Genomic DNA, 22,945 nt, shown 5'->3' with positions numbered 1-22,945 from the left:
TGGACAAGTTTCAGATAGTCCCTCCCTGTTTCAGTCAATTTTCTTCTGTTTGGTGCCTAATGAACATGACCCAGGACTAGGAGATAGATAACTCTTGTACTTTATGATTGGTCCAGTGAAGGTGGGTTGGAGCTCAGCCATGTCATCGTCTTCATCATCAAAGAACGCGCTGTTCTGCTGTCGCGTAGCCATGCGCGTTCGCACCATTGGAGCCGGTGTGTTGGTTTTAGTGCTGTTGTTTACCTACAAGAAAGGGATGTAACCAAAATATAATTTGTCAAGGGATTGTTCAAAATAAACTATTTATTGAAAATCTGATGTCTAAGAAAAGCAAAACCAGCAACATATATTTTGGTAGCTAGTCTCAAAAGGCTCTAAGATGCTAATCTTCAGGACCTGGGACACACAGCCCTATTACGTCACATACTGTTAGGTTTGATAAATTCCAACAACTTTTCCAAAATTCCCAAATTCTCCAGAAATCCCAGTTGGAAGATTCACAGAAACAGGGAATAAGCAGGCCCACCTTTTCTTTAGTTGCTTTGTTGTAGTTGACCAATCTGATGTTAGCTTCATCAAACGACAATTTGGTGGGGAACTCATTTAGGCTGTTGGCTCGGCCGATCTCTTGTAGAATCTCCTCTAGAACCATCTGCTGGTGCATCGACAGCCCGTTCTCAAAGATCAACACGATGTACTTCTCATCGGAGTCTGAGGACAGAACGGAAAGCAACAAGACTTGACATTTTGTTGAAGGTGAGGTAACAGACTTGCTTTATTTAGCACAAAATGACACGTCACAGAAAGGCTTCTCCAAACACAGGTTTCTGTTCATCCATCTATGTACAGACTACTGCTGTTGCAACTGGCATGGGATCTCCACAGTTCAATTGACATCACTATGTAGCGTCTGCAGTCCTTACCGTTGCCAGCGCAGTCGTACCAGCACAGGCCTCCCTTGTCTCGGGTCATCTTGAGCTGGGTGCGGAGCCGCACACATTCCTCGGGGCTGGTCTGGAAGAAGAGGACGGGCAGCTTCCTCACGCTGCACCACTCACAGCTTATGAGCTCCGACGCACGCAGACACACCTTCTCCAGAGCATCCGCCTCAGGACCTGGGACACAAAGCACTATTATGTCACATACTGTTAAGTTTGATAAATTCCAGCAACTTATTTTAGGAACTGTATTGTAATTTTGCAACCCTACACACTGTACAACACTGTCTAGTCCATCTACAATAGGTTGTCCTTTGAGAGCAGTGGAAAACATTTATAGGACATCTGACATCCTTGTTGTCTCCTACCTTCAGTTTCAAGATGAATGTGATCGACCGTAAACTGAAAGACAAAGAGATGGTTGAATGATGCCAGTATGCTAGACAGTCAGGGAATAGTGAAAATTCAAAAAAACTATTAATTTAGCAGTATTCATTTTGTTATGTTGAAAAATAACATTATTCATGGAAAATGTATAGAATTGCAGGAAAACTAGCTTTAAAAACGGTAAAATTCTCTCTCAGCTCGATGGCAGAATATGTAGAATCACAGGAAATAAGCTTTAAAACTGCACCATTTTCTCTCAGCTCCATGGAGAAATGTGTAGAATTGCAGGATGGGGGCCTCTTAAAATGTTCTCTAAAATGTAGCCACACTGACGGCGCTCATTCCACGCCTCCTACCAAGCCCACCACCTAAGCCCCTTTTTGATCCAGGAAAAAACCTGATAAGCTATTGTTTTTGGCCAGATTTTAGGTAAGTATAAGTGTCTGTACAGAGAGAGTACAGGAGCAGAGTACTTACATTGACAGGTTTGGACACCATCCTGCGAAGAGTCCCTACTCTCACACTCCGACAGTCCAGGATGATGCTGTCCAACTTGTCGGGAGAGATCCTCTGTTTTTTCCTGGGTGTAGAGTCGTCCGGCATTTGGTTTCCAAACTGAAAATAACATGCATGGTCAGCCTTGAAACCTGCTGCTTCATATCACTAATTTCTCTGAGGGACAAATCATGTACAGTAGATGTCTGGCCAACACCACAAGGTGATTCATCAACTGGCCATTTAGATTCAACTGCCCAATTTGTTTGCAAGCTAAATATATCAGGAGCACTATGTTTTCTCAAAGGTAGACTTAAATCCTTAGTCCCAACTGCTGCCAAAAACAACTTAAGGAGCCCATCTCGGTGAATACAAAAACACCCAGTGATGTCATTTTCTGCCAAGCAAAACAACCCGAGGTTACCTTGAGAGAGCAGATCAGGAACATTATGGTCTCAAGGACATTTTGACAGACAAAGTCAGACTGAAACGTGCTAAAACGGCTCACTACAAGACTGGCTCACTACAAGACTGGCTCACTACAAGACTGGCTCACTACAAGACTGGCTCACTACAAGACCGGTGCGTTTACATAATATAGCCTAGAATTGAGGAAAACTTAATTACGTATCAGCACAAGTACCACCCGATATACAGAGGCTGTTGTAGAGGATAAAGCGGGTCGCCTGCAGCACCTATACACCACCCCAGCATGGGTAGGACTCCCGGCCGACCCTATACACATCATGCTATCCCGGACTAAATTAAATGAAAAAATACTTACAAATATAAACTCAGCAAAAAAAGAAACGTCCTCTCACTGTCAACTGCGTTTATTTTCAGCAAAACTTAACATGTGTAAATATTTGTATGAACATAAGATTCAACAACTGAGACAAACTAAACAAGTTCCACAGACATGTGACTAACAGAAACTGAATAATGTGTCCCTGAACAAAGGAGGGGGGGTCAAAATCAAAAGTAACTGTCAGTATCTGGTGTGGCCACCAGCTGCATTAAGTACTGCAGTGCATCTCCTCCACATGGACTGCACCAGATTTGTCAGTTCTTGCTGTGAGATGTTACACCGCTCTTCCACCTGCAAGTTCCCGGACATTTCTGGGGGGGGGAAATGGCCCTAGCCCTCACCCTCCGATCCAACAGGTCCCAGATGTGCTCAATGAGATTAAGATCCGGGCTCTTCGCTGGCCATGGCAGAACACTGATATTCCTGTCTTGCAGGAAATCATGCACAGAACGAGCAGTATGGCTGGTGGCATTGTCATGCTGGAGGGTCATGTCAGGATGAGCCTGCAGGAAGGGTACCACATGAGGGAGGATGTCTTCCCTGTAACGCACAGCATTGAGATCGCCTGCAATGACAACAAGCTCAGTCTGATGATGCTGTAACACACCTCCCCAGATCATGACGGACCCTCCACCTCGATCCCGCTCCAGAGTACAGGACTTGGTGTAACACTCATTCCTTCAACGATAAACACGAATCCGACCATCACTCCTGGTGAGACAAAACCGCGACTCGTCAGTGAAGAGCACTTTTTGCCAGTCCTGTCTGGTCCAGCGACGGTGGGTTTGTGCCCATAGGCGACGTTGTTGCCGGTGATGTCTGGTGAGGACCTGCACTACAACAGGCCTACAAGCCCTCAGTCCAGCCTCTCTCAGCCTATTGCGGACAGTCTGAGCACTGATGGAGGGATTGTGCGTTCCTGGTTTAACTCGGGCAGTTGTTGTTGCCATCCTGTACCTGTCCCGCAGGTGTGATATTCAAATGTACTGATCCCGTGCACGTGTTGTTACACGTGGTCTGCCACTGTGAGGACAATCAGCTGTCCGTCCTGTCTCCCTGTAGCGCTGTCTTAGGAGTCTCACAGTACGGACATTGCAATTGCCCTGGCCACATCTGCAGTCCTCATGCCTCTTTGCAGCATGCCTAAGGCACGTTCACGCAGACAAGCAGGGACCCTGGGCATCTTTCTTTTGGTGTTTTTCCAGAGTCAGTAGAAAGGCCTCTTTAGTGTCCTAAGAATTTCATTACTGTGACCTTAATTGCCTTCCGTCTGTAAGCTGTTAGTGTCTTAACAACCGTTCCACAGGTGCATGTTGATTAATTGTTTATGGTTCGTTGAACAAGCATGGGAAACAGTGTTTAAACCCTTTACAATGAAGATCTGTGAAGTTATTTGGATTTTTACGAATTATCTTTGAAAGACAGTGTCCTAAAAAAGGGACATTTTCTTTTTTTGCTGAGTTTATGTTGAAAAGACGACATACCTGATCTTTCATGCGGTTCCTTCTGGGTAGTGAAATTCTGCTGTCGACGTCGGAGAAGAAGTCAGAAGTGATCTCCTCCTGCTCCCCTCCTGTGCTACTCTTCACTGCCGCCTCCACTCTGCCTCCGGAGGGCGCCGGTGAGGAGTGGGCAGAGTCAGCGGGCCGAGGGGAAATGCTGTCCAGCCTGTTTACGCTGCCCATGCTGGCGTTGTCCGCCTCATCCTCATCACTGGACAGCACGACTGGAACACAAACAGAGTCGTCATTTCCAGACGTAACACAGCTGAATACATTTTTTCAACAAGATGGGATTTACATCCTGAAATGTGACCTTCGTTTCCTAACAGTTCTGACAGAGAGAGGTAAGATGTACAGACAGGTGCTAGTGGTTTTGAGCTGTGTGGTTGGTTACAGAGAACGTCCTGTACAGTTGGTTGAAATGAACCATTTCTGTAGTGTACTACCTCTCACAGGGACAATCGCCTGCCTGCAGTAAACCCTGAGATTAACCAGCATAGAGGACGGTGAAGAGTGAGTACTGAGCAGGCCAGGTGTGTCCTCCAAATGACACCCTATTCCCTACATAGTGCACTACTTTTGACCAGAGCACTAAATGGAATATGGTGCAATTTGGGATGCATACCTGGACAGTGGACTTACTGGGGTCGTTGAGCAGCTCATGCTGCTTGGCGGCCGCCGTCCTCCTGCCTTTGTTGCCGGCGACTTTCCCGGCGCAGCAGCTCCCCACCAGCCCCACCCCCGTGGGTCTCCCGTTGTGTGGCAGTGGCAGGCCGGCCCGGGTGGTGATGCGTACCGGAATGGGCGGGTTCATCACTGTGTCCACACGCAGCGGCAGCACCCTCATTGTCGAGGACGAACCGTAGAAGCTGTTCTTGGTCAGCTGTAGACTGTTTGGTCCTGGGGAGGGGTGTTGATGGGGGTGGGTGTGCTGAGGGTGAGGTCGAATGGGGGGTCTGGGCGTGGGGGACGTAGGCTGGGCTGCTGGGGGGTGGTAGAGGTGGGGAACCTCCGGCACCAAGGAGTTCCCACAGTGTTCACACGTGCTGTGGTTTTCACTGGACTTGCTACACTTCCCACACACTGTGTGGTCCCTTTCTGGATTTAGGGGCTGCAGACAAGGCAAAGACAATTACATTTCAGTAGCAGGTTGGCTACACTTCCATTACTTGTATCTTCTGACATCAGTCAACATCATTGCTAAATCGGTCAGGGGTATCGTCTTAAAACCGCTCAGCTCTTTTTGGTTGAAACGGACAGCGAAGGTAGAAATTATAAACAAGATGCTTCTTCTTATTCAGTTATTCATAGGATCTCTAGCCACAACATTATTAGGTATGACTCGGACAGGAAGGAACAGGCTGGATGGTTTGATAGTGGACTAGCAAGATCAGAGAGAGAGGCCGAGAGAGATGCGAGGCCGAGAGAGAGAGAGGCCCAGAGAGGAGATCAGAGAGCGAGAGAGAGAGGCTCAGAGGGGAGATCAGAGAGCGAGAGAGGTCCAGAGGGGAGTAGCAGTAACTACAGACCAGCACGGTCACAGTCCTCTCATAGAAAAGGCACCATAATGGTAAATACTAACCAGTAGATGATCCTAAACTCGCCCAGCCAGCACAGGTCCTTTTTAACTTCAGGACCTGGCATATCCATAAAGAGTCTCAGAGTAGGAGTGCTGACCTAGGATCAGGTCCCCCATGTCCATATAAACATATCCATTATGGTGTAAAAGACTAAACTGATCCTAGATCAGCACTCATACAAGATGTTTTATGAATACGGACCCAGATGACGACGTGAGTGCATACTGCTCTTACCTCCACTGTCTGAACCTGCGAGGGAAAGCTACAACAGCCCTCCAGCGAGGGTCTCCGACTGTGCTCTTTGATGCTCAAGTTGTCGTTGGCTTAAAAGGGAATAAAAGACAACATGGAAAGGAAACATTCATCTGTCATGTACAGTATGCAGTAACGACTGATCGTGTTGAGAACCAGCCTCATCTTCAACACAAACCAAAAAATATCATAGTGGAGAAAGTTGGCCTTGGGGAAGTTTCACACAGGTGCAGTTTTCATGTGTTTCAAGGTCACCTTGCTGCACCAGGTGATCATCATCATCATCATTACTGTATACTGTCATATTTGTCTGTGCCGGAGTCAGCTGGCTGGGCCACAGTGTGCTTTACTAGCCTGACTGCCTGTGTGTGCTACGGTCCTCTCCATGCTCATCTGTGGCAGCCAGACTCACTCGCTCTCACTCCTTCCTCTCAGAGGAGCTTTGCAGGCAGATTAATCTGCGAGGCCTGATGCAATCCCCCTTAGGCAGACAATGAGGCTCAGCCCAGATCTACTACCCTCCAGGCACCACTCCGCCAAGGATTTCACTGCTAGAGACAGACTGCCCAGCAAGACACCGTCCACTATTCCCTCTACCACCTAGTACCAGGTCCCACATTACATCCTGATACTAGCATTTAACCACATCATCTTAGTACAGCACACTGTGTCCACATAGGAAACCATGGTTTGAGGCTGCCTCAGATTGAGACTGCACACACGGTCCTGCATCCCCCACCACCACTTACCGTCCCACATCGCATCCTGAAAGCAGCATTTACCCACACTGTCTTAGCAGTACACTGCCTCCACATATAACATGCTGCTGCTGTTATTATATCAGTACAGCACAGTGAATGTAATGGCAATGTGTCTCTCATTTTACCTGGGCTCTCTGGACAGGTGAGAATGATACTCTCTACTTCTGCTGCTTGGATCTGCTGTTGAGTGGTGCTGATGTCTCTCCTGAGGGAACAATGGCACAGTCTGGTCACAAGTCATTCAAAACAAAGCCTTTTTGTTTTCTTGTCAACAACCATAACGAGGTAAACAAATCAAATCAATAACTCAACTTTGGAGATAAACAAGTTAAGCAATTGGAGAGGTTGGAGGGGGAAATGATCTAATATGATGAAACAACACGTGGGGTATCCATGCTAACAGTGTTGCCCTACAGAACCAGAGCAAAGGTGGATGGATGCAGGTTATTAAGGTAGCTAGTTAGTATAAACGCACATGGCCACAGGCACCACTGCTTTGACTACAGCATGAGATGGAACAAAATACAATATTGGAACAGGACAAAGTTAGGATCACTACAAAGTATGACAGCACAAAGCATGGCTAAGCATATACTGCATACAGGGTGCAATGTCTTCCCTTTCTTTTAGGTCAAGGTTGCTTTAGAAAGGAAAATGAAGAGAGCTAGTCTAGTCTTGCTGTTAAGAAACCAATAACAAACCGACTGATTTTGCAGCACTCGTTATGTCTAGGGGTCTTAGGCCTAGCTACCTGGTCTGTAACCTGACTTGTTATGTCTAGGGGTCTTAGGCCTAGCTACCTGGTCTGTAACCTGACTTGTTATGTCTAGGGGTCTTAGGCCTAGCTACCTGGTCTGTAACCTGACTTGTTATGTCTAGGGCTCTTAGGCCTAGCTACCTGGTCTGTAACCTGACTTGTTATGTCTAGGGCTCTTAGGCCTAGCTACCTGGTCTGTAACCTGACGTGTTATGTCTAGGGGTCTTAGGCCTAGCTACCTGGTCTGTAACCTGGTTGGTGCTGCCACCTGGGGGAGGGTATGTTGAAGTGTATCCTGGTAGAGTATTGCCAAAAGCCAGGTGTACACTACACAACTTTCAAAATCCTGACCTCTCACATTAAACAACATATTTCCTGTCGTTTTTTTGGTCTTGCCAACGTAGTGGTGCTCAAACTGAACAATGTGGCACAAACGTGGGTCACACAATACATAGTACCCTCCAAGCTCATCATTAAGCTTGGGGCCCTGGATCTGACCTCCGCCCTGTGCAACTGGGTCCTGGACTTCCTGACCGGACGACCCCACGCGGTGAATGTAGGCAACAACACCTCCACTACGCTGATCCTCAACACAGGGGTCCCAGAAGGGTGTGTGCTCAGTCCCCTCCTGTACACCCATGACTGCGTGGCCATGCACGTCTCCAACTCAATCATCAAGATTGCAGACAACAGTGGTAGGCCTGATAATCAACCACGACAAGACACCTCCTCCCTGTAGGCTAAGGGCCCTGGCGGAGTGATAACCTCTCCCTCAATTTAAACAAAGCCAAGGGGCTGATCGTGGACTTCAGGAGACAGCAGAGGTTGGTTGAAGACATTTGGCTTGGCACCTAAAACCCTCACTAACTTCTAAAGATGCACCATTGAGAGCATCCGGTCGGGCTGTTTCACCAACTGCACCGAATGCAACCGCAGGGCTCTCCAGAGGGTGGTGCGGTCTGCCCAACATCACCAGGGCCACACTGCCTGCCCTCCAGAACATCTACAGCACCCAGTGTAACAGGAAAGCCAAGAAAATCAACAAGGACCTCAGCCACCCGGGCCGTGGCCTGTTCACCATGCTACCTTCCAGATGGCGAGGTCAGTACAGGTGAATCAAAGCTGGGACCCGGAGACTGAAAAACAGCTTCTATCCCAAGGCCATCAGACTGTTAAATAGTCAACACTAGCCGGTACCCTGCCCTGAACTTTAGTCACTGTCATTAGCCAGCCACCACCCAGTTAATCTACCCTGCACAACTGACTAGGTATCCCCCAATTCCCTACATACACAGTCATGGAACACTGGTCACTTTAACAATGTTTACATACTGTTTTACCCTCTTCATATGTATATACTGTATTCTAGTCAAGGCCCATCCTATTTAACTATTGCGGTACATATTCTATCCACGTATTCTTCAGATTGTGGATAAAATATATATTATATGTCTATACATCCCATACACATAAATACAGTGCATTCGGAAAGTATTCAGAACCCCTTGACTTTTACACATTTTGTTATGTTACAGCCTTATTCTGAAATTGACTAAATAGTTTCCCCTCCATCAATCTACACACAATGCCGTATAGTGACAAATCAAAAACAGGTTAAGTAATGTATTACAATTTTTTTTTTATGAAAATACAACATTTACATAAATATTCACACCCTTTACTCAGTACTTTGTTGAAGCACCTTTGTCAGTGACTACAGCCTTGAGTCTTCTTGGGTATGATTCTACAATCTTGGCACACCTGTATTTGGGGAGTTTCTCCCATTCTTCTCTGCAGATCCTCTCAAGCTCTGTCAGGTTGGATGGGGAGCGTCGCTGCACAGCTATTTAAAGGTCTCTCCAGAGATGTTTGATCGGGTTCAAGTCCGGGCTCTGGGTGGCCACTCAAGGACATTCAGAGACTTGTCCCGAAGCCACTCCTGCGTTCTCCTGGCTATGTGCTTAGGGTTGTTGTCCTGTTGGAATTTGAACCGTCATCCCATTCTGAGGTCCTGAGCGCTCTGGAGAAGGGTTTCATCCCCTCAATCCTGACTAGTCTCCCAGTCCGTGCTGCTGAAAAACATCCCCACATCATGATGCTGCCACCACCATGCTTCACCGTATGGATGGTGCCAGGTTTCCTCCAGGTGTGACGCTTGGCATTCAGGCCAAAGAGTTCAATCTTGGTTTTATCAGATCAGAGACTCTTGTTTCTCATGGTCTGAGAGTGACTTCTGAGGAGTGGCTTCTGTCTGGCCACTCTACCATAAAGGCCTGATTGGTGGAGTGCTGCAGAGATGTTGTCCTTCTGGAAGCCACTGGATTCTCCTATCTCCACAGAGAAACTCTGGTGCTCTGTCTGAATGACCATCGGGGACTTGGAGGCCACTGTGTTCTTGGGGACCTTCAATGCTGCAGAAATGTTTTAGTACCCTTCCCCAGACCTGTGCCTCGACACAATCCTTCAACCTCATGGCTTTGTTGTTGCTCTGACATGCACTGTCAACTGTGGGACCTTATATAGACAGGTGTATACCTTTACAAAATCATGTCCAATCAATTGAATTTACCACAGGTGGACTCCAATCAAGTTGTAGAAACATCTCTAGAATGATCAATGGAAACAGGATGCACCTGAGCTCAATTTTGAGTCTCATAGCAAAGGGTCTGAATACTTATGTAAATAAGGTATCTGTTTTTCTAAAAACCTGTTTTCACTTTGTTATTATGGGGTATTGTTAGATATTACTGCACTGTTGGAGCTAGGAACACAAGCATTTCGCTACACCCGCAAAAACATCTGCTATATATGTGTATGCAACCAATAACATTTGACTTGACAAGATTCTTCACTCGGACGTGAGGATTCTCCATACCACGCTGTCTCGCGAAAACAATGTGATTAGATTTAACGTAGCTACAATGAGCTGTGGCCTCAAACATTTTCAGTCAGACATTCACGCTTGCCCTACAGAGTTTAAATGTTCCAGCCAACATTTTGAATCGAGTAACATTGCTTGTGAACTTCAGAGCTGTAACGATTTGACACTTTGGTTGAAAGGCAAGTACAAACACATACTAGTAGTAGTCATGCCTCCTGCTCAAGTCCACACATTCTGGGTGATGCAAAACCACTTCATCATTTCACTGGGTTCTTCTCTGGCGAGCTCTTATTGGCTATTGATCACTGTTCTCAAAACTTATCGTTGCACATCTCACACTACAAAAGCATTGCAGATTTTGTGCCGATAAAATCAAAAGTCTGAAAATATCGGGACGTCTGGGACTGCTCAAAGACGAGATCGGTAGTCCGCAAACTGCGTCTCTGACCCGCTCACACGAGCATAGCTGACGGCCGCGCCCCAATTGTACAACAAATATGGGGATTTTGTCTCGGATCTCGAAAACTTGTCTGAGACAAGTAAATCGGGGCCAAAATTATTTCGTGCACACCCGGCTTAACTGTGTGCTAACACTAAACTACCTACTACATAACTTTACCAATACAATCAAGTCCAACGCAGTAATAGTCTATCACAATTATTAAATGGGTTGCACTTTCGACTTGATGTCAATTCGCCAAAATGAATTGATCAGATCGCCTAAATAAAGTGAGTAACATGTCTCTTCGACTGATTAGAGATCCAGCCCTACCGACTACTTTGAGAAAGAAAGCATTTTGTCAAATGAAACCATTCGGTAGCTCTCAATGCTATGTTATGCAGTACGACCACAGTGTGACTTCAGTGAGGACTCATACCTTTGGACAGGTTTCCGCATTGCAGCAAGAACATTGTGGGTGTGTTGAAAGGGCCTCCCCTGTAGAACAACTCCTTGAGACGGTGTTGGGCTGACTATTAAATAGTCAGTTCTGTTAGGCATCGGTGACGTCATTGCTACCATGTTTGGGAGGTCACTGTAGTAGAGGAAGCAGAGGAACGACATTAGGGTTTTGCTGTACACAGGTTGTAATGGTTCATTGTGATATTTGCAGTTGTCAGCAAAACATTCCAACTTGAACTGAAGAGATACTTGCAACAGTGATATGTCATACCTTAGCCTCTTGTCACTTCCTGGTTTGTTTAGAGCCCGTATGCGATTATTTGTATTTGGCCTGTTTTCATATGTTTTTAGGGGATCCGAGAAATGCCTAAGAGCGGGGGACTGGTGTGGGGAGAGAGATTGAGAGTAGAGAACAGAGAAGGTAATTAACACAGGATCTGGTGACAGGTTGCAGGGCATTTCTGCGGAGTACATAGATAATTCTGTATGTCAGTGATGCTGCATGAAAAACGGATACACCCCCTGTAGAATATGACAATAACAGCACTGATCTGATGTCCTTGTTCACTGTTCAGTTGAAACAAGAGAAACATGTTTTGAAGATTTTGTTATAACAGCCTAAAGTAAGATCACATTCACAATAAAGTTCATCAGATTAAATGTTCTGTGTATAATAACTGAGTGCTGTAAGCATCAAATGTCACAACATGAACTTTTCACCAGCAGCAGCATAAAACAGACCCATTTTGTTTGTAAAAATACAGAGTCCTCTGGATGGCATAGCCAGACACGTTTTGGCAGACACGCTTTGGCAGAGATAGTGAGAGAGGAGAGCAAGATGGGCAGAGTAACAATGACCTAAATGTGAGTTGTGTGGAGGGGGGCTAGATGAGGAGTTAGCCTACAATACCTTCTGTCCCTCTGGGGAGGAGTGCTGCTGTCTGTCCATCTCCATGGTCACCACCGATGTGCTGCTTAGGAGAAAAGAAGAGCAAGAAAAGGGTGGAAGAGTGCTTAGATAATGCCTTGGTTTTATGTCCACTTATGCCTAACCATTGGATAAACATACTGGGTACTTATTGCAGTTAATGGATTACATACAGTACATTATTGGATTAAAAATACATTGTATGTAACATCATGATTATGAGATATATGTACTGCATATTTACAGTAACATCACTGTCAGGTTGTAGCTCTAGTGTAAAACTAAAGTCTACACACTTCTATCTCAACACAATGGCTCTGTATGCAAAGTGTGTCTACATGTGGCCGTGCGTGTCAGTCTGTGTATTGCGCTGACAGGCAGGCAGGCTCTCAGGTGGGAATAGTAATTCACAGAAGAGAGAGACACTTGGGGTCTATCTTAGTCTGGTGGATACAGTGGGGTCAAATTGATGCAGTGCAGCGATGCCAAGGGCTGAGTGCTGAAATGAGGTCCGGGAGAGAAGTGCTTACTCGTGTCTCCTCTCCTCTTCACTGCCTTCAGAAAGAGAAAAGCTCCAGTTCTGCTTGTACCCTCCATCTCGCCTGGCCTGTGACCTATCCAGAGCTTGAATATAATAAACCACAACTCACATCAGTTATTCGAGGCCAAATGAATGCATCAGTTGAAATGATCATGTGTACTTCCAGGAGTTCACTAATAATTTCAACATTGCTTGTATTAGCACCATATGTATAATTCAAACCATCAAAGAGCAACCTGATTTAAGTGTGATCCTAAGATCTAATTAGATAAATCAGATGTTAAGCCTCAGTCTAAAGTAAAGTTGTCAACACTGACTATCCCTGTTATGTTCTTTGATGAATAAAACTCAACTCATGCCTGCAATAAAACTGTATGCAGAGACACATTGGCAGCTGAGAACAAAGCAGGTGGTACCAAGGAACTACTCCCCCTCTCTCTGACCCACAAGACTCATTTCCTGGTGACTCTCAAACATTTGCAACAGCCTTAGAGGCTTAGCAATATGCTGCTCCCCGAAAATGAGACATGGTGGAGTTGTAATATCTCACTAGAATCACAATAGCTCATTTAGATAAAAACATTTTTTATGATGTTTTTTCTTGAAAAGCAATATGTTTTCGGTGTTGTCACCCTGTCGTTATTGCAATCACGTAATTGTAGGCCTCCCCGTATCAATGTCTGGGATAAGGAAAGACATTTTACCTCTGTAGGGTAAACCCATTTCAATTCAATCCCTTTTTGATACCACCCCTTTTGATTTGAATGAAACCTTCCATACATATTTGCCCATTAAGTTACTTTTTGGACCTTAATGCTAAAACATTCAAGGGCTAAAACTGCTCAAAGTTGACCTATTTGCATACCCCACCATACCATCTGACATCCATGTCTTCAACACTGGAAAAGAAAGACAGTTGAGAATGATATCATTTAAAAAGCTTAAACTATTTTCTCAATCTGCTTTATAATTTCTTGGGGGGAGTTCACCTTAAATGTCAATTAAATTAAAAAAATATATATTTTTCATATTCGCATACATTGTAGCTTAGACCCTATTTTATAAGCGTTTGAGGTTTTTGTGTTGTACCCGCCATTGGTTGAGACTCATACTCTGGAATACAGGGTGGTTGTCATGTTGTTTTGGCTGATAAATGTACTAAAATGGGAATACAATTTTAATGTAAGACTTTGAAATGGTACCACAAAGATGGTTGGAGTTCCACACAACAGAGAATGTTGACTTGAATGGGAATATCTGTTGTTTTAAATTATACTGTCAATCCTCCATTGGAAACCTATTGAAATATAGATATTGGAATAGACATGAACATTTAAATTGACATTCGACGGTGGGTGGACCGGCGGCTATCTTTGTGGTAGTAATTATAAGTTACAATTTTAATTCAATTTCAGTGGTGTACCAGCTAAATTGCAGTGGTCCATTCTATGAATTATATTTATATGATTGAATTGACACCGACCCTGTTTTCAAGAGCATGTGTCTCAACCGATGGTGGGCACAACACAAAAACCTCTAAGCTTTCTAGGGTCTAAGCTACAAAACAAATCTGAGTTTTTGAATTATCTGAATCAACCATTTATCTTTTCCAGTGATGAAGACATGGAAGTCTCAGTCTGGTATGCAAAATGGGTCAACTTTGAGCACCTCTATCTCCTGAATGTTTCTGACCACGTCTTCCATGTGCAAACATGTATGGAAAGTTTTGTTTAAATCAAAAGGGATGTTGTAAAAAAGTTATTGAATTCATATGGATTTATCCTGTATGAAACCATTGAGGCACTTAAAATGTTTTCCATAGCTGAGCTATTATTAAATTCATCATTCTGCCTGCAGTAAAATACATGTCCAATATTTAAAATCAGCACTATGTGGCACAGCAGCAGGATAAGTAGTGAAGCTGGGGATGTGCCTGTTTGCCAGAGGGCCTATATTTCACAGTCAAAAACAGTGTCACTAAGTGTATAAACTAACATTACAATATAGGACATGCCTAAATCTAGCCGAGTTCAGAAAATATATCTACAACTGTACCCTAGATAACCAACTGTAACCTAGATAACCAAGTCATGGCTGGTCCATTGAGCTCCTTCCATTTCCACCCTACTAGCTGTGACTTCATAACGCCGTAGGCTATCCTTACAGTGTTATGAAATCGAAGCTTCCACCCTAGAAGCCTACCTTCTTCATAACACCATGAACAGGCTAAATGAGTTAGGCTGCTCAGTCATAGGTAGAGCAGTTGTAAGAGAGCTTTGAGTCTGGCTTTGTGGTTCAAACTACCTGACAGTCACTGCAGCTTTGTTTCCCCTGCCGCAAGACAGCTCAAACCAGTCTATGGTAGGTACAGCTAGATACTTCCCACTATAGGCACTTACAGTTATTCATAATTGAAGAAAATTGTTACGGTGAGCATTGAGGATTCTAGAATGACAGGCTACCTTTAGAATCTGTCAGATCAATCTCAACATACTGACCTCCTGGGCTCAAAATTAATGTTAGGAGCACCAGAAAACATGATTTTTTATTTATTTATTGAGATACAGCCTATATGAATTCTAGCTTCTTTTGAAGCACATTTTGTGATTTTTAAACCAGGGGTTGGAACCAGGGATGCAAACCGGTGAGGTCCCAAAAAAGGTGACACTTTTTGCACTGAAACATGCTAACTAAACAAAGAATATGATCTACATGATCAGTCTGTGTGTAAAATAAAGTGATTAATGTGAACCTAACTCACAGCTAAAAAATGGAGCGAGAGCAATCCAATGTTAATTGTTGCCTAGACTTTACTGCAAATGACAAGTCTTGAGAAGAAAAAGAAAAAAATAATAATATTGCAGTTATCCATGACAGCCTTTATAATAAAACGCTTGTGACCACACACAACTATTGCACTTGGGGGGGAAAAAAACATCTTAAAGTAGAAATAGAACGAAACAAACAGGCATTCTATTTTTTGCTCTGCTATAGTGGCCACTATATTCAACACAACATCTTTGGACTACACTGCACATTATTACATTGTACATTTTCTGCCTGTGGACATCTGTTCTTCAATGTGGCAGCAGAGCATGATACCCTTCGTAGGCATAATTGATCTCTTTCAGGCTGAGAGTACACCTGGCATACCCCTTTCTATCCACTGTATTGAAAAAGTGAGAAAGAGGGAGTGTGTGGTCCTTTCACCTCTATAGTGGCATCCAGCTTAACCCAGGCCCAGCTCCAGCTGCACTTGATCCTTGAATCCACTTGTTTAATTAACAAGCAATACCCCATTTTCACCTAATTCTCTCATTCTGAAAATGAACCTCATAACGTTACTGTAGCGGGAAATCATTAGTTAACAGATAGTGGTTAGTTCGTTAGCTAGTTGTTTCACACAGATTGCTAGGGTCCAGTAAGCAACCAACGCATTATAACTTGAGGAACGACAAGGAGTCGTATACCAGTTAATACTATAGCAAATTGGTTAGGTTACTAATGTTAGCTAACTAAAGTTACAACATCAGATGAGCTAACGTTAGCTGTCTGACTTCAATAGCAAGCTAATTTTCACACCATAAACGCAATTATTTGATCCGTTAAAATTGGCTAATGTTGCTCAGCATTTCTCTGGCTAGCTAACGGACAATTTGATCCAGCTAGCAAGATACTTAACAATGCTAATACTTGTTCCACCACACTTTATCCCTCACGTCAAACTTCCCAAATGCCAGTAGTTTTTTCGGTCACAGCTCATGAAGTACGCTTCATCACCCCCGTGTCCGTGGTCAGGCTTCTCATCTAACGTTACCTCTTCGTTATCGTCCAGGGGACCCGCTGCTGTAACTGACAAGCTGCCTTTCCAGAGCGCGAGCTGATGCTGTAAATGGTAAATTGGTTATATTCTTTCTTCTTCAGTCGCGTGCTGCGCTGCATTCTGTTATGTGAACGATTGACTGAGCCTTGGATACAGCCAGTATTGCTCCAAACGCGCGTCACTCGTTCGCTTATAGCCAGTAGTGGTCCTGATCCAAACCCCCCCTCCCCTCCCCTCCTAAACGTTTCTCATCGAATCTACACGAATCACGTAGGTCACCTATTTTGGATTCAAAACGGTGAATTTCGCCTAAAGGTGACTAGTTTGCATCCCTGGTTGGAACCGGTTGAGGGAACACAACCGAAAAATAAAGTTCTTCAAGGAACAGAAGCGGAACCTGTAACGAAAGTGATCCATACTGTTCCAGAACAGAACCGTTATTTTAAAAGCATGGGAACCAGTTAATAACATTATTTTACATTCCACACATTTTTTTTCTAGTCCCACATAAAAACGCAATAAAGCGCCTATGAAAAGCCCTCACTCGGTCACTCAAATGTATTCCAGTGTCTGCCTGCAAGCTGAAAATCCTTTCCAGTGCGTGTGCGTGTTTAGGCTACCTGCCCCTCGGAATAATTTTGGTTCCAACCCCTGCTAGAAACAAATAACACTGTAAGGAGTTTATTAGAGAAGCTAAAATGTTGATACGAATGATAACATGCAAGAGATATGCAATTCAATGATCTCCTGAAGAAGCGGTCCCTTTTCCTTTCTGTGACCCCAAATGTTTGGATACACTGGTAGTTACCAGGTTGTTAGCTAGCTAGCCATGACTGAACAAAGCCTAAACAAATGATTAACAACGCACAAGCAGTTTTAGAATGGCCCAGGACGTGGTTTATGAATGCAAAATAAGGTCCGGGCAATCCACTCATATCAAGAAACAAAATGTTGCTCCGTTAATATGGGTCAGACAGATCTTTTGCTGTATCGAATCTGCACAGTGAAGCCTTATCATTACAACAATTATTATTTGGGAGATTTTTTTCCTTGTCACACAGCGGTCCCGAAATAAAACTCAGCAAAATATTTAGTCACACTTTAGAGCCCCTGCTGACTCCTCTCACAGGATGTGGTCTATAAAGCTAGCAATGTAGTATAGCAAGAAAAAAAATAAACCAAGCTAATCCAGTAAATGTCATTGATCAACATGCCTTTGGGTTGCATAAACTGTCCCCATATCAACTGTCCCCATATCAACTACTTCCTTGCTGCACATTGCACAGGCAGTGAATAACTTAGGACTATTACTTAGCCTAATTGGTAATGACTACAAGTGTTAAAGGTTCAGGTTTTTCATCAAACTGGATGATATTTGAGATGAAACCAGTTCATAGTAGGTTGACCCAAGTATGAAAAATGACTGCAGCAGGTACATTGACAAAGTTGATTTCCCCCCCATGTCAACCAGTTGGATTCAGGAGGCACACATTACTTCCGGTTTTATGCAACTTCACTTAAAGACTGACATTTTATACACCAATGGCAGCATTTTATAATCTTAACTCATTTAAATATGCAAAGCCTTAAAACCGTAATCACGTGCACGTTATACGGCTCTGTAAGATAGCTCAAGCAGAATGTGTCAGAATGATACTTGTAAACAACCCCTTTTCATCTGTGTTGTGACCTTTAGCTAGCAGGCTACCTACCAGCACACCAGAAAAAGCACACTGTTGTGACTAGATGCCATAGTGTTAATTTAACATTACACTATTATTTCACTGTCCATCTCCTTTTGTCTTTCCACTATCATCAAACTGTAATGATAGACAATTTTTTAAATTCTAAATCTACTCTGTCGGCTCAGCTTCCCAGGCAATCACCGCAGCAGGAATGCTGTGATGCAAAGAAGGGGGGAATATGCTGTGAGGACAGATCCAACATACTGTATGTCATCATTATTAATTTCAGGAAAACAAAAATTACAAATACAAAACATTGAAAAGTTTCCCAAAAAAGTGCAAGACCAAATATTGCATATTTCCAATTGAGTACTTCAAAAACACATTGTAGAATGAGTAGATCACTATATCAATGAATTGATAGCATCATAACTCAAAAGTCAACTCTAGCCACTTTAATAATGGAAAAATGTATGTAATAAATGGATCACTAGCCACTTTAAACAATGCCACTTTATATAATGTTTACATACCCTACAGTACTCATCTCATATGTATATACAGTACTCTATACCATCTACTGCATCTTGCCTATGTCGTTCGGCCATCACTCATTCATATATTTTTATGTACATATAAGGTAGTTGTTGTGAAATTGTTAGGTTAGATTACTTGTTAGATATTACTGCATGGTCGGAACTAGAAGCACAAGCATTTCGCTACACTCGCATTAACATCTGCTAACCCTGTGTATGTGACAAATAAAATTTGATGGAGGAAATTAAATTCACTACCCATTTAACAAACATTTCCCTTTTCAAAAACATTACAGGCTACGTAGACAGGCTCCTGGATCTCCTCTTCAACGAGGTCACCCTTGATCCAGTGCAGTATGTGGGGAAGCTGTGCAAGCTGTCCATCCCAGGACCCCTGTATGCCCAGTGTGAGAGGCCTGACTAGGAGGCCATAGCTGGATTTGTCTCCCGCTTCAATCTTGGGGGTGACTGAATCCTGCTTGATTGAAGCGGGGAACATGGGTCCCCCTCCACTCCCACTCCCCTTCCATCAATCTCTGTAGTTGGTTGTATTTCCTAAAGTCTAAGTAATTCACTTTTACATGATGACTTAACATTGTTACTTTGTATCATTATTAAAATGTTTTTTTTTTTTTTAATCAAGCATTTGGACAGGAAGGTGAGCGTTACAAATTCTACGATGCAATGGGGTCCTGCGGTTGGGTATTAGGCTTCTGGCTCAAATGTTTAGGGTGTTAAATGTCTCACCATTATTTCTCAGTTCATGTTGATCAATAATTTACAGTAGGCCAGCATAGCCAAAATATCAAATATATATGTCTAATACATACACTACATTAACAAAAGTATGTGGAAACCCCTTTAAATTAGTGGATTTGGCTATTTCTGCCACACCCGTTGCTGACAGGTGTATAAAATCAAGCACACAGCCATGCAATCACTATTGACAAACATTGGCAGTAGAATGGACTTACTGAAGAGCTGTGACTTCAACATGGCACCGTCATAGGATGCCACCTTTCCAACAAGTCAGTTTGTAAAATGTCTGCCCTGCTAGTGCTGCCCAGGACAACTGTAAGTGCTGTTATTGTGAAGTGGAAATGTCTAGGAGCAACAAACAACAGCTGAGTGGTAGGCCACAGAACGGGGCCGCCGAGTGCTGAAGTGAGTAGAAATTGTCTATCCTCGGTTGCAACCCTCACTACCGAGTTCCAAACTGCCTCTGAAGGCAAAGTCAGCACTAGAACTGTTCTTGCGGGAGCTTCAAAAAATGGGTTTCCATGGCCGAACACAAGCCTAAGATCACCATGCGCAATGCCAAGTGTCGGCTGGAGTGGTGTAAATGTGTTCTCTGGCATGATGAATCACGCTTCACCATCTGGCAGTCCGATGGACAAATCTAGGTTTGGCAGATGCCAGGAGAACGCTACCTGCCCCAATGCATAGTGCCAAATTTAAAATTTGGTGGAGGAGGAATAATGGTCTGGGGCTGTTTTTCCATGGTTCAGGTTAGGCCCCTCAGCGCCAGTGAAGGGAAATCTTAACGCTACAGCATACAATGACATTCTAGACAATTCTATGCTTACAACTTTGTGGCAACAGTTCAGGGAAGGCCCTTTCCTGTTTCAGCATGACAATGCCCCGTGCACAAAGCAAGATCCATACATAAATGGTTTCTCGAGATCAGTGTGGAAGAACTTGACTGGCGTGGACAGAGCCCTGACCTCAACCCCATCCAATACCTTTGGGATGAATTGGAACATCAACTGCGAGCCAGGCCTAATCGCCCAACATCAGTGCCCGACCTCACTAATGCTCATGGCTGAATGGAAGCAAGTTCCATTCAGCAATGTTGCAACATCTAGTGGAAAGCCTTCCCAGAAGAGTGGAGGCTGTTATAGCAATATTAATGCCCAATATTAATGCCCATGATTTTGGACAGATGTTTGACGAGCAGGTGTCCACATACTTTTGGCCACGTAGTGTACAATTCTGAACATATTGTCACTTATAATGCAGAGGCACAAATAAATTGTCCAGTACACCTATTGTAAGCTGTTTTCATGTACATTTTCTTATGTCTAAGTTTCCAAGGTGGCTCAGGCTTTACTAATTATTGTAAAGAAGTGTATTCGGTAATTAGCTACAAAACAATAGCAATGCAATTGTGTATTGCAGCTGTTTGTCTGATATCCAACAGTCCATGATCAGCTCTGTTGACCATGAGAGCATTTTACAGAGAAAATGGGTTGATGCATACTATTTAGGCTCAGAATAACATGTTGTTTACCTGGTCATCAATGACATGTGGTCCATTGTTTAGTTTGTTACCTGGCAACGACCATAATGGTGTTTCAAAGAGCTGTCAGTCAAGGTGAGCTCAGAATTATAAACTCCCCACCCACCCAAGCTGTCCTTTCAGACGTTCTGATGAGATAACATGTTTGATTTCTTCAAATATGTGCATTTTAATAGCGTACAAATGATATGGGTGATGTTTCGGTCATTCACAGGATATTTTTACTTGGGAAATTGGATGACTTGCAGCACCTTTAATACAAAAAAAATATATTCAAATGTGTTAGTCTTGTTTGAAGTTGTGTTCTGTGGAGCAATAGGCCTCAACTCCCCCACCCCTGTGGGACACACTGATTCTGAGACACCACATTCCACACTGGCGTGGTGCTTAGCTACAGAAGTAGTCCCTTTCTTGTTTTTGTGAATTAACTAGCTTCTTTGACATTGCATTACTGTTACGTGTGCACCTGTACAATGCAGAAACGTGCACGTTATATAGATAAAGCATATGCTTTGTCCTTCCTGGGTTGTTGGCTATTTACATAAACACCGTCAGACTAGCTAGCTACTAACTTTGTTATGTGCTGTCTGAAATGAAGAGCCCTGGCTGTGCTTTACCTTAAAAAGCCGAAAGAATACATTGTTTATAGGTAGCTAGCTAACCAACCAACAAATAACGTTACGTTGATCCACTGTTGAAACTATGTAGCTATATATGAAATAAAAAAAATATTGTAAAAGTATATACTAGTTGACAGGAAGGCCCGTCAACAATTAGGTAACTAACGTTAGCTAGCTAGGCCTTGCTGTCTGGCCGTTCGCAAGTACAGTAACGTTACAACTTCACCCCATGGCACAGCAAGCTGTCGAAAGTTATAAAACTAACGTTAATCCTGTAAAAATACTGCGCAAACGTATCAGTCAATTAGTGTCCAATTTCCTACGATATGAGGCCAGCTAACAAGCTAGTACCAGCTAGTCTGATAGCCAACGTTACACGGGCAAGTTAGCTAGCATCAACAATAGCTACTAGCTAGTTTAGTAGATTTACTAATAATAATTCAATTTTAATCGTGCCTATTAGTTAAGTCGTTTTGTCCATGCACTGTCACAGCAGCTGTAAGTTAAGCGAATACATGTAGTTAGGTCTGCAAGGCATAACGAACTTTAGTTAACTAGCTAGCTCGCTCTGAACATGATTGAACCCACATTTACACGCGTGCAATGTATCTGATGGCGTCTAATTTACCTAGGAATGCGATTGCTAACCGACATTGCCTTGTCTTCGCTATTAGGTGAATATAGTAACACCTTACCTTCAAAAAAGCGTATATTGTGGGCCATGGTTTATTCCATGTTCTCTCTCTCAGATGGTGTTTGCTTCTCATCAGCGACCCAGTCTCGCGAAGGGCTCGCGATTAGGCTCTTTGTGGTTCTGTGCACAATGTGTCGATTACTTTTTTGTAGCCGAAAAACAAATTGCCAAATGTACCGTACTGGTCTCAGAATTATTTTGTTAGCGCGACACACATTGTGTTCATTCGATTGTTACAAAGTAGCTAGCTAGCTATAAACTGCATGACCAACATTATTTGGTAGCTAGAATAATTGACTGGAAATGCCCCTATTGATTTGCCGATTATTGTTATTATTACTCATTCAGGTGCTAGATAAAACAACAAAAATCAAAATAATACGTGCGTCGACATGGGCACATCATCTGCTGCTGCTGCCTCCACGTAGCCTATTCTGTCTGTGAAGGTACGGGCTTGCAAAGCTACTGTAAGTAGGCTCTAAATTCACCCATGGTTACAGTCATCTGCCATGATAAGCTGCCTGACAAATTATTGCTTGGAAATCATTGGGCTTGTG

The 22,945-nt window shown here is 43.6% G+C and overlaps 1 protein-coding gene across 5 annotated transcripts in view; it reads right to left on the bottom strand.

The window, feature by feature from the left end:
• The window catches only part of LOC106571272 (sentrin-specific protease 6), a 32,898-nt gene extending 9,953 nt beyond the window's left edge, over positions 1-22,945 (bottom strand). The window contains exons 1-14 of one of the 5 annotated variants that reach the window (XM_014144119.2): positions 22,390-22,945; positions 12,721-12,814; positions 12,173-12,236; positions 11,534-11,643; positions 11,240-11,395; positions 6,849-6,928; positions 5,945-6,033; positions 4,773-5,241; positions 4,113-4,354; positions 1,803-1,940; positions 1,307-1,340; positions 924-1,115; positions 527-711; positions 101-243 (exon numbers count right to left, since the gene is read on the bottom strand). In XM_014144119.2, the coding sequence (XP_013999594.1) occupies positions 101-243; positions 527-711; positions 924-1,115; positions 1,307-1,340; positions 1,803-1,940; positions 4,113-4,354; positions 4,773-5,241; positions 5,945-6,033; positions 6,849-6,928; positions 11,240-11,395; positions 11,534-11,643; positions 12,173-12,236; positions 12,721-12,814; positions 22,390-22,417 (2,024 nt within the window). In that variant the 5' untranslated portion in view covers positions 22,418-22,945. Of the gene's footprint in view, positions 1-100; positions 244-526; positions 712-923; positions 1,116-1,306; positions 1,341-1,802; positions 1,941-4,112; positions 4,355-4,772; positions 5,242-5,944; positions 6,034-6,848; positions 6,929-11,239; positions 11,396-11,533; positions 11,644-12,172; positions 12,237-12,720; positions 12,815-15,941; positions 16,423-16,548; positions 16,704-22,389 lie in introns of those variants that run through there. The other 4 variants (XM_014144120.2, XM_014144122.2, XM_014144121.2 and 1 more) reach the window with 4 other exon arrangements.

This window comes from Salmo salar, chromosome ssa15, assembly GCF_905237065.1.
Source record: "Salmo salar chromosome ssa15, Ssal_v3.1, whole genome shotgun sequence".
NCBI lineage: Eukaryota > Metazoa > Chordata > Actinopteri > Salmoniformes > Salmonidae > Salmo > Salmo salar.
Note: the sequence above shows the minus strand (reverse complement) of the source record. Positions and strands in the feature narration are given on the sequence as shown.